Here is a 12,607-nt window from a genome sequence, read left to right on the forward strand (position 1 = left end):
CAACCTTTTCTAATGCGATGCTTCAAAATGTGCATAAAGATACGGAAATACGACTAATGAAACTGAGGTGTTGTTCATGTTGGATTTTATTCTGCAGCAGCTTGTTGACACGTCTGTAGTTCTTTGTACCAGCTGGTACAGGTCAGATACTGTAGCTGTCCAGGAGGCTGGTGTGAACGGGATTCAGACTCGGGAGTTTCGGCCCGCTTCTGTTTTCATGCCGCTGCTGTCGGAAAGCAAAGGTGCGCGTGTGGCATATGGAGGTTTTGGAACGTGTCTCGTTAGAATACAAACACTTCCTGTTTGAGCCGAGTGTTTGGTCTTCTTCAGCTTGGCTTCACCTGAGATGTGTTACAGTTTCACTCATCATCAGCTTCACGTAAGAATCCTCTCTGCTGCCGTGTTGGAGCAACAGAGCTGTCACAGGTGAGCCGAGCGTTTGGATGAATGTCGAGTGTTGAGACACACGCGCGCTGTCACGCCGTCTCCACAGCCGCTGCTGGCGTCCGCTGTGCTCTGGTCCACTTCCTGTGGAGCTAATGGTCTTCCTGTCAGTCACAAGGCAATTAATTGCCGTGGCGATGCTCGTTAATAAAGGTGTCACCCCACTGAGAGACACGGTCAGAGTGTGTGTGTGTTTCCAGCCGCCGCAGGAAGTCGGATCTGTCACCATCTGTCCTGAACACACACTGACGACAGAGTGAGACAGAGGACACGCAGCCCGTTGTGGGATTTTCAGGATCTGTCCATAAAAACACATAATAACATTTCCAACAGTCATCGTCTGTTCTTAGTAACTGTGTTCTCTCTGGCTCCGCCCACCGCCAACACTCAGACCACAGGACTGGATACGGCTCTCCCTCCCAGATTGATTGACAGGTGCTAACGGGTGCTAACAGTGGGAGGGTTATTAATCATTTCTGATGCTGCCACATTTAAAGCCGCTCTAATCAATAATTCATATTAACAGAGGAGAATAAATAAGCAGCGGCTTCACGGGCGCTCGACAGGAGCCGGTGGTTTCAGAGGGTCCCAAATGGCTTCTGAAGGAGTCCCACAGGGGCCAGAATTAGGCCCCCTGCTGTTTAAATGAACTACAAGAGAAACTGTTGAATTATGAGAATATTCTGTCCTGGATGTAACTCCCCTCCTTCTCCCTCCCCCCTCTTGCCGCAGGGTTGTCCTCAGATCCTCCCCACCTCTGACATCCTGGTCCCGGCCGGGATGGTTCGTCCAATCACGCTGCGGGCTCGTAACCTCCCGCAGCCTCAGTCGGGTCAGAAGAACTACGAGTGTGTGTTCAACATCCAGGGAAAAGTCCAGCGCATCCCGGCGGTCCGCTTCAACTCGTCCTGCATCCAGTGCCAGAACACCTCGGTGAGACACACTACACTACCCAGCATGCACCGCTCCTCAGGGCGTCCAGTGTTTCAGTATTCAGGCGTATGAATATCAGTACTACTAGCAGAAGAAGTGGCAGTACTAGTAGTAGCATTAGTGGTAATAATAGTAGTGAAAGTATTACCAGTAGTCGCAGTGCTTGTAGCAATATAAAAGTACATCTCCCTCCATCTCTGCGGCTGCTCTGGCGACCTTGGTGTGTGTGATGACCTGGTGGCCCCCAGGGGTCAGAGGTCAGGCTTCAGGTGGACAGCCAGTATGGATTTGTCTGACTGGGATTCAAATATCAACACACACACACACACACACACACACACACACACAGTGTGCAGATTGATTATTGTCCTTTACTGAGACGACACTCGCCGTCCTGCATTCTGAAAACACACACACACCAACTGTTGTCCGTCTGCTCATTTCCTGTCCTTCATCTGTCTTCCTGTCGGTAAGCCCGCCCCGAAATCGCCGCGCACACACATTATGTGCTGACATACCGCCGCTACATGCAGACAGCAGCACACACACAGATGGTCAGTGTGTCTGTATTTAATTAAGTTACTATTCCCAGAGGAAATTGGCCATTTAGTACCACACACACACACACACACACACACAACATTCTGCACAGACTCTGTTCAGCCTTCAAAATAAAAGCACAGCATCAGGGTTCAGTCAAGAGAATTCACTCAGAGCCACTAAATGAGTGAACACGCGTGGTCGCTGCGTGGTCGCTGCGTGGTCGCTGCGTGGTCGCTGCGTGGTCGCTGCGTGGTCGCTGCGTGGTCGCTGCGTGGTCGCTGCGTGGTCGCTGCGTGGTCGCTGCGTGGTCGCTGTGTTTCAGGAAGAGTTCTTGCTTTCAGACACGCTCAGATGAACATGAGTCAGGGCCTGGTTAGCCTTGCTTCGCATAAAGACTGGAAACGGGGGGGAACAGCTAGCCTGGCTCTGCCTCGGCTGGATGGATGATCATGTGATGAAGTCCACAGGTGGAAGCAGAGAGCTGAGGGATGAAGGCCTGATGTGAACAGACAGAGGATAATAAAACCTCTTCGGTCACTCCATCTTTGCCTGCAGTTGTTTCTTTCCTTTCTCATCCCTACTTCATTATTTCTCTCTCTCGTCTTTCTTCCTCTCTCCTCATTTTTTCCTCTTCACACACAGTATTAGATAAAGAAGATGAATAATATTTCATCAACTTCTGGTGAATCCAGTGTAGTTCTCCTGGGGTCTGATTCCTTCAGTCTCTTTCCGTTTATTTTATTTCTTCTCTTCAGATTTGATGCTCGTCAGGGTTTTTTTGGACCTGTGAAGACCTCCAGTCCCGGTTTGTCCCAGATCTCAGAAAATTATTATTTTCAGTTTTTATTAAAGCACAAAGGCTCTAAATTTATCTGTTTTACAATGTACAGCCTATTCTGTAGCGCGTCCTTGGGTTTATGAAAGGGGCTGTATAAAGTTGTTATTATTATTACTACAAGAAATGCAGAGAATGAGACGGTTACTGATCCCACACTGAGGAAATTTACTTCTTACAGCAGCTGCAGATAGAACAAAACACAACAGAGAGAAAAGTACACATTACGTAAAAAGTAGAATAGAACTACATCTAAATATGTGTGTGTGTGTGTGTGTGTGTGTCTGTGTGTGTATATATATATATATATATGTGTGTGTGTATATATATATATATATAAAAACACTGCACACGGAGCAGCAGGAGGTAAAAGGCACGGTGTGGAAATAAATAAATAAATATAATTGCACAGGACAAAAATATATTCAGCAGTATCATTTAGAGTAAATAATATATATATGTGTGTGTAATTGAATGGTACAGGAAATAGCTTTGGTGTTGTGGTGCATAGCAGTGAAAATATGTGCTATATATATTCTACAGTATGAAGATTAACACATGTTGAATCAGGAAGTTTTAATAAACTCTCTGAAGGTTTCATTTGACAGGAAGTTTAGCCAAAATGTTTTTAAACGTTACAACATGGTCTTCCTCCAAATTTTCAGCGACTTTCATCCAGTTACATCGTATAAATAAACCACAGCGGCTGAATGGTGAACGCGATCTGGGCTGTGCAGTAGTGAGAGCGATGCATATAAACACACCGCGGGGGGGGGGGGGTTATCGGAGAGGAGAAACAGCAGCAGGACTGAAGTTTATCCTGGTGAATAACACGGAGTAACGAGCAGCGTGACATCACGGGGCTCAGCAGACACCAGAGAGAAGAGCGCCTTCTGCCCAAAAACACATTTTACTGCAACATGAGTACTTCTGCTGTGGTACTTTAACTACATTAGCTGATTATACTTGTAGTATTGGTGTGACCAATCTGACCACAGCATGAGTAGCAATACTGGTAGGGGAAGTAGTAGCAGAATAACCATACTGGTAGTAGCATTGGTAGTAGTAGTACTAGTAGTGGAAGTAGTAGCAGTACTGGTAGTAGCATTTGTAGTAGTAGTACTAGTAGTGGAAGTAGTAGCAGTACTATCAATACTGGTAGTAGCATTGGTAGCAGTACTAGTAGTGGAAGTAGTAGCAATACTGGTAGTAGCATTTGTAGTAGTAGTACTAGTAGTGGAAGTAGTAGCAATACTGGTAGTAGCATTTGTAGTAGTAGTACTAGTAGTGGAAGTAGTAGCAATACTGGTAGGGGAAGTAGTAGCAGTACTATCGATACTGGTAGTAGCATTGGCAGTAGTAGTAGTGGAAGTAGTAGCGATACTGGTAGTAGCATTGGCAGTAGTAGTAGTGGAAGTAGTAGCGATACTGGTAGTAGCATTGGCAGTAGTACTAGTGGAAGTAGTAGCGATACTGGTAGTAGCATTGGTAGTAGTAGTAGTGGAAGTAGTAGCGATACTGGTAGTAGCATTGGCAGTAGTACTAGTGGAAGTAGTAGCGATACTGGTAGTAGCATTGGCAGTAGTACTAGTGGAAGTAGTAGCGATACTGGTAGTAGCATTGGCAGTAGTACTAGTGGAAGTAGTAGCGATACTGGTAGTAGCATTGGCAGTAGTACTAGTGGAAGTAGTAGCGATACTGGTAGTAGCATTGGCAGTAGTACTAGTGGAAGTAGTAGCGATACTGGTAGTAGCATTGGCAGTAGTACTAGTGGAAGTAGTAGCGATACTGGTAGTAGCATTGGTAGTAGTACTAGTGGAAGTAGTAGCGATACTGGTAGTAGCATTGGCAGTAGTACTAGTGGAAGTAGTAGCGATACTGGTAGTAGCATTGGCAGTAGTAGTAGTGGAAGTAGTAGCGATACTGGTAGTAGCATTGGCAGTAGTAGTAGTGGAAGTAGTAGTGATACTGGTAGTAGCATTGGCAGTAGTAGTAGTGGAAGTAGTAGTGATACTGGTAGTAGCATTGGCAGTAGTAGTAGTGGAAGTAGTAGTGATACTGGTAGTAGCAGTGGCATCACATTCTCCCACTCACACACACTGATGGAACAGCCATCGGGGGCCATTCAGGGTTCAGTATTTTAACCAAGGACACTTCGACATGCAGCCTGGAGGAGCCGGGGATCGAACCACCGGGAACTAAGGCGCAACCCGCCCTCTCTCCTGAGCCACAGGAAGTCATTCAGCACAGAGAACCTACAGATACTGTAACTGAGGAAGATGGCACCGAGCTTCTCCCATAACTCAGCAGCCTGAGTTTTGAAGCCGCTCTGTTGGGCTCAGCTGGCTGCTTTTAATGGAAAATCAGGGCATCCGCACACACGCACGCGCACACACACACAGGCACACACGCACACTCACACGCGCACACACACACAGGCACACACACACACACACAGGCACGCACACACACACACAACACGCTCTCTCTCGATTGGTCGTGGTATTCCACATATTTTAGCGGTGTGGTCATCGCTCCAACACACACACAGACAGTGTTATGAATAATGTGGTCGTTCTTGCCGCTCTGCAGAAAAGATCATTTTAATATCAACGCTTTATTAATTGCAGCCGTGTGTGTGTGTGTGTGTGTGTGTGTGTGTGTGTGTGTGTGAGGTTAAAGCATTAAACCCTGGTTGGATCGTGAAGTATTTTTTGCTGAGGAAGGAATACTGAACTGCTGTGACTTAATGAAAATTGTTAATTTTGTGAACATGAGCGTGCACGTTTTTATGTCTGAGTTTATGTGTGTGAGCGTGCACGTGTTTGTGTGCGCATGCAGCTGGTGTGTGGTACAGTAGACTTTTACAGTAGATATTTAAGTAAGATTATACAGCTTAATTAATCCATCGGTTTGTGTGTGTGTGCGCTATAAGTTAATGAAATGAGCAGACGAGTCATTAAGAAGCATTGATTTTCAATGTTTCAGAAAACTCCACCTCTCGCTCTCTACTTGTGTGTGCGTGTGTGTGTGCGCGTGCATGCTCGTGTGTGTGTTTGTGGCGTCAGATTATCTCGTGCCGCTCGAGTCGAGTTGACATGTTCGAGACCTCGCCGTCTTTTCAGCGGCGCTGGAGATGAGTTGTGTTGTTCAGACTACACACTGACACACAGTTATATTTTTGTTCCATTAACACCCCACTGTTTACCTGAGACTGGGACCTGCAGGTAGACCAGGTTCCCATCAGCTCCAAATCCATTATGTTGTTTCTCTGACTGCTTTTTGTTGGTAACCATGGAGACCTGTGTTCGCCATGACAACGCCACTCCGCTCTGCGTGTGTGTGTCTATTTTCCATCTCTTTTTATTTAAAGCTGAGTCTATCCTTTATGGACAGGCTTTGTGTCCTTTGTAGTACTACTGTACTTTTACTGCTACTGGACCTGTTTGGTGTAGTACGGACAGCCGTGTAAATACTACCTCCGTGCAGTGTTGGCTGTAGTAATACTACTGTCGAGACCAAGACCAGACCTCGTTATATTTTCCTCCCAAATGTAGCTGCAGGTCTCAGTTTACCGTTTCTCCGTTTCTTCTTTAATTAAAACGTCTTCCTACCGCTGCATCATAATTAACACATAATTGAATTCTCTGTCTGCCAATTAGAAAGTGTCAAACTATTTAAATGATGTTTCCTCTCTGCAGTACTGGTACGAGGGCGACGAGGCTGGTGATCTCCCCGTGGATTTCTCTATTGTCTGGGATGGAGATTTCTTCATCGACAAGCCTTCATCTATGAAAGGTAAAAGCTGTTTATCATCAGAAACACAAACAGCTTCACAGGAGCCATAAACCATCCTCACAAAGTGGGACTGCTGTCTTCATTTAATGATAAGATCAATAAAAACATGTATGGACTGTATAATACACATTTTAGTGCACAAAGAATGACTTCTTTAAATTAGAGACACACTTTTCATCACATTGACTGTAATCCCACTGTTAGTCACTTAAAAAAATTCACATTCATAATAATAATATAATAATGAAAATGTTAGAAAGTGAGAAATACAAACTGCTTTCCAAGAGAAGTTAAAAGTGAAATACAGTGAGGTGTCAGTACAGTGTCAGACAGTACAACATGAATGAAAGAATAAAATTGTGTAAACTCAGATTAGAAGTCAACTTTAGTACAGAAAAAGAATTGAGCTCTACAACAGTTACCATCAGTTATTCGTGGTGGTTTGTGGTATTTAGTACCTTATAATCTGGTTTTCAGTGCTTTGTTTTGTGTACAGCAGAAACCCATGAACTGTAAGGTTACTTGTCATTACTCTAAAGGGGAACTTTCAACGAGGATAGATAGATTTTTCATGGCACGTTTATGTCGAGACGTACAGCAGTGAGGTAAAGTCATTTGAACTGTTGATCTTGTCCGTGTTGCTCAGCGTTGCTGTATAAGTGTGAGGCTCAGCGCTCCAGCTGCGGTCAGTGCCTGAAAGCTCCTGCGGCCTTCGAATGCGGATGGTGCACCGAAACCAGGAAGTGTCTCCTGCGGCAACACTGTCCTACACCTGAACAGAACTGGATGCACCACGGTCGCCACAACCTGCGCTGCAGCCACCCGCGCATCGCCAAGGTAGGGAATTACGCCCACAACCTGGTGTTGTAGTCAAGACCACCCAAACCAAGACCAGGTCATGGTCTGGATCAGAATGTATCGAGACCGAGTCAAGACTGAGACTGAGAAAGGTTAAGACAAAGTCTAGACTAAGACCAAGGAAGGGCAAGACTGAGTCACCAGGAAACGGCGTCCTTATGGCCTCTCAGATGCTTTTACTTTGAAGCATTTGTGCAGATGTAAATCCTGAAAGAGAAAATGCCTGACCAGCTGTGCGGTGATGATGTGGAGGCTGATACACTAATACACATAATAAAGTAAAGTCCTGCTTCTCTCTGTAGTCGCACCTGATACGTATTGATATCCGGCTCCTCCCCCACAGATCGACCCTCTGACAGGTCCTCGGGAGGGGGGGACGCGGGTGACGATCGAGGGGGAGAACCTGGGTCTGCAGGTGAAGGAGATCGCTCACGTTCAGGTTGCCGGAGTCCGCTGTAACCCCGTCCCCTCGCAGTACATCAGCGCCGAGAGGTCAGTCTGTGTTAGCGTGTTGGTACGAACACGTGACGGAACGTGTCGGGGGCGTGTGCTGACTCTCTCTCTGTCCGCAGGATCGTGTGCGACATGGCCGAAGCTCTGCTGCCTCACTCTCCGGGCGGTCCGGTCGAGCTCTGCATCGGCGTCTGCAGCGCCGAGTACCGAACCCTCTCCACCCAGACCTACTCCTTCGTGGTGAGTCTACATGCAGCACGAAGAAGGTAGATGTGTGTGTAGGAGAGGAGGGAAACTCCGGGGATTATCGTTTAATCATAAAACGAGCAGGTGAAAGAAACAAACGCATAACTAAGTTTATATACTGATGTGAAGATGCAAGTTAAAGAAGCCCAGGTAGAATAACAGAGAAGGTCTCAGAATTGATTTTATGAAAAGGAATACTCACAGGTGTTAAAGGTTTTCATGTGAACAGGTGATACCTGATCAGCTGCTTCCACTGGTTTCCAGTTGGCTGAATTAAAAGCATCTGGTTGAGACGGGATGTGTCAGCTGCCCCCCAACGGTGGTATACAATGATGTGGATAAATTAAGGAGACCAGGAACTGAAAGCGTGGCACAGCCAGATCATGACACTTTCAAAGTTAACTGCTGTATAATGTGTTTGTAGATATAGTGTGCATACACTCCCCCAACCAAAGTCCATGAAAAAAACAGTCATTTTTAGAGTCAAATCTCACTGGAACAGTTTGCTGTCTGTTATTTCTCAAGAATCTACAACAGAAGGTTTTAAGAAGCAGCTGCAGAGGTTCAGGCCTGATTTGTTTTGCAGTCTGGATATTTATTGTTTTGTTTTACCTGTTGATCCATTTTAATGTTTGGTTTGGATTTAACTTTATTGTTGGATGCTACATCCACCCCCCTCCCCTCCAGAGCCCCAGTTTCAGCCGTGTTCGTCCAGAGAAGGGGCCTGTTTCTGGGGGAACCCGACTGACGGTGACGGGTCGACATCTGGACGCCGGCAGCACCGTCACCGTTTACATCGACAAGGAGGAGTGTCTGTTTGTCAAGTCAGTTTGGATCCATAGACGCCAACAAATACGATAAATATTCCGTTTGTGATAAAGAATGATCAGCCAATCGCTGACCTCCTCTGCCCGCCCCTCTCTCCCAGACGGACCAATCGGGAAATAATCTGCATAACACCCGGCTCCCTAACCGGCTCTGGCCCCGCCTCCATCCGCCTGATGATTGACAGGGCCGAGGTGACGAGCTCGGAGACCAAATACATGTACACAGAGGACCCGACCATCACCGGCATCGAGCCAAACTGGACCATCCTCAAGTAAGTCCTCCAGATCCAAGTCCGCCTAAGGAGTGATCAATAATCACTCAGCGCATTGATCGGTAACCTGAGCGTGTGTGTGTTTGTGTGTGTGCAGCGGCAGTACAGTGATAACAGTGACAGGAACCAACCTGCTGACCATCCAGGAGCCCAAAGTCAGAGCCAAGTACGGAGGAGTGGAAACCAACAACGTAAGAACAGCCTGTAGCTTTACACCAGGGGTTCCCAACATGGGGCCCGGACCCCTCAGGGGTCCCGAGTTAAATCTGAGGGGTCACAAGATGAATCTTTGACCTCATAGATGTCTTTAAACTGTGATGAGTGGTCATGTGACCCTTAAGTGCCGTGACGAGCTGAGACGTGATTCCTGCACTGTGTTGGGAAAAAATTACATTGCGATATGAAGGAATCCAGGCATTTTCACCAGATGACTATGTGAAACGAATTAAGCATCCTAGAATTATTGGAATGTTTCTGTAGGAAATAAAAATAAATTGACTGTAAAATGTCTTTATAGTCTGAATACACTTTTTGGGTGCTACCAATCCTTTCTAAAGCTTTTATGCAGTACACATATTTTAAACCAATGAGGAAAATAAAAAGAGCAGCTACACACCAGCCGTGGTGGCAATGGTTTTCTCCGGTTCCTCACTTATTTTCAAGTTGTCGTCAACAGCTAACGGGGGCGGGGCCTGCTTTGGTATTTTGATAAACTGATCAAGAAGAATCACGAGCAACAAACTCTGTGTATCCAAAAACCCTTAAATCGGAGTACATTATGTTTCATCAGACTTCTTTTGTAGATTAGTCATGGAAAACGAGAACCGTGCACGTTTTCCTTTTGTATCAAGCAGCAAAAAAGTTGAGGTGTTTGAATTCATTTGACTTGCTTGCTTTGTTCTGCGATGTGACTATTGCGCAAGGGCACATTGCGATGTCGATGCTCAAACGATATATTGTGCAGCCCTAGTTCAGATCGTTTAAAAGTTTTATTTTCACCACAAGAACAAGAGAAAGAGCTGAAGAGCTGACCGACCTGTCCTCCGTCTGTCCCTCTAGTTCTGCTCTGTAGTCAACGACAGCACCATGACGTGTCTGGCTCCTGGTTTGGTCTACAGTAAACCCACCCCGCCAGAGGGGGCGCTGCGGCCCGACGAGTTTGGCTTCGTCTTTGACCAGGTAACACACACACAGAGTTTCAGAGCACATCACATCATCCCTGGAGGCGGACCTTAACCTGCTTCAGCTAACTCTGACTGTGCACTCAGATCAAATGTACTGTATTCTTTGCCTCACGTTTATCCCGTGAGTTTGACCACTGGACTTGTCGCACAAGTGTTCACACTCAATGCAGTAAAGCGAATAAACACAACCTGCCATTACTACAGCGGGATGAACCCAAAATAACAACAAACGGATCAGAAAATGTTTGAGAACCACTGCCCTGACCTTAAATCAGATCTTTACCCTAAAGGTTTATCAGCTACATTAATAATTGTGTGTGTGTGTGGGGGGGGGGTACTATCACTGTTCACAGAACTTTATTTTGTTAAAAAAAAAAAATATAATACTATTAAATTGAAAGAAATATTGTCTCCTGCCAATTCAAACGACTTGCTGCTCACTGAAAACAGATTTTCTCCTGGTTAAAGAAAGGTTTAATAAAATACATTTTATCATTTACTTTTGTAGACTTGCATTTTGTCCCCAATAAGAAATCAGAATCCCCGGATTTGACTGTGTAAATACAGTTAGGTCCCCACAACATTAGTGATACCCGACCACATACAGCAGTACAGTAGCTGCAGTGACATCAGAAGAAGTAGATGGAATAAACAGCAGTAATTTAAAGAGCTGCAAACAGTGACGAGAACAGAGGAGGAGGATTCAGTAGAACATTTAAATTGAGAGCAATAAGATAAGAGAACGCTGTACAGGTGCACACACGGCAATATTAAACATAAAAATGGAGGAAACTTATGAACTAAAACTCGTGAATTAAATGAAAATTGAATCTCGTCACAGATTAGAAACAATTAAAACTTTACTTCCCAGTAGGTTTTTGAAGTAAATAATTTAGACGTGATAATCCGACAGTGTTTGACGCTGAACCCAGGACGGCTCAGCAGACCCCTGTCAGGTGGTCTGGACCTGGTCTACATCTGAAATATAATTCAGCTGACGGGGAGCTTCTTCTGTTCCGGTCCGCTCTCTGGTCCAGATGAAGCCGACGCTGTGAGGGAGTTTATGCTGTAGTGGTCGTAGTATTTGCAGAGTACCAGTATTCAGTCCAGTAGAAACATATTTATGCTGATGTTCTCGTCCCGTCCAGGTCTCCTCTCTGCTGGTCCTGAACTCCACCCCCTTCACACACTACCCCAACCCGACCTTTGATCCCCTGGGGAATTCTGGGATCCTGGAGGTCAAACCAGGGTCACCCATCATCCTCAAGGTGAGAAACAAACACACAGGAAGTCAAGAAGAAGAAGAGACTCGATGCGACCGAGATGTATTTCATGTTCTGCTACTGCACACCGCACTACATTTATTTACTGACGTAATAAATGACAGTGTAATATTATAGGTTAAGAACTGTATTGAGCTCACAGTTTAGACCTTTCACCAGCTGCAGCATTCAAGTGATGAACACATGAACGCATCAGTAAAATAATATCTGTTACATAATGAGTACTTTAAATATATTGTGATTCTAATACTTTTGTACTGAAGTATTATTTAGACTGCAGGACTTTTACTTGTAACAGAGTATCTGTGGTATTACTACTACTACTACTACAGTAGTACAAGAGTACTCCTTCTGTTCCAGGGTAAGAACCTGATCCCTCCGGCTCCGGGGAACAACCGCCTGAACTACACGGTTCTGATTGGAGAGTCTCCCTGCCTGCTGACCGTGTCAGAGAACCAGCTGCTCTGTGATTCGCCAGATCTCACGGGAGAACAGCGAGTGCTGGTGAGTGATGGGGCCTTGGCCCCGCCCCTTTTTATTTCACCTGTTGCTGATAATTGAACGTGATTGTTGGTGATTGGTTAAAGACTAAAAACATTTTTATCAGTTGATCAGTGAATTAACAAGCAGATTAATTTAAATTAGTCGATCATTTAGGAGGAGAGGGGAGGAAAACAGAGGGGAGGAGGAAGTGCAGCTGCAGGGGGTTATGGGTAATTGGTTTGATGTGAAGATCAGAGGGTGATAAACACACACAGGGTCAAAGTGAAGCCAGACACACTATTGATGCATTATTAAAGCTAGTGATTATTAATCAATACAGAATGTCACTGTAGTGCCTCCTCTGTCTCCCATCAGTTCATCATCACCATCATCAACTCATCTTCATCATTTATTCATCAGTTTACGAGCCTTCATCTGTTTTATAATC

The 12,607-nt window shown here is 45.4% G+C and overlaps 1 protein-coding gene across 1 annotated transcript in view; it reads left to right on the forward strand.

The window, feature by feature from the left end:
* Positions 1–12,607, forward strand: part of plxna3 (plexin A3) — a 137,651-nt gene that overhangs the window by 103,052 nt on the left and 21,992 nt on the right. The window contains exons 14-23 of the mRNA XM_046055385.1: positions 6,457–6,553; positions 7,200–7,390; positions 7,755–7,903; positions 7,984–8,104; positions 8,798–8,934; positions 9,039–9,209; positions 9,307–9,400; positions 10,269–10,388; positions 11,542–11,661; positions 12,037–12,180. Of these exons, the coding sequence (XP_045911341.1) occupies positions 6,457–6,553; positions 7,200–7,390; positions 7,755–7,903; positions 7,984–8,104; positions 8,798–8,934; positions 9,039–9,209; positions 9,307–9,400; positions 10,269–10,388; positions 11,542–11,661; positions 12,037–12,180 (1,344 nt within the window). The remainder of the gene's footprint in view (positions 1–6,456; positions 6,554–7,199; positions 7,391–7,754; positions 7,904–7,983; positions 8,105–8,797; positions 8,935–9,038; positions 9,210–9,306; positions 9,401–10,268; positions 10,389–11,541; positions 11,662–12,036; positions 12,181–12,607) is intronic.

This window comes from Micropterus dolomieu, linkage group LG08 (genome assembly GCF_021292245.1).
Source record: "Micropterus dolomieu isolate WLL.071019.BEF.003 ecotype Adirondacks linkage group LG08, ASM2129224v1, whole genome shotgun sequence".
In the NCBI taxonomy this organism is placed as follows: Eukaryota; Metazoa; Chordata; class Actinopteri; order Centrarchiformes; family Centrarchidae; genus Micropterus; species Micropterus dolomieu.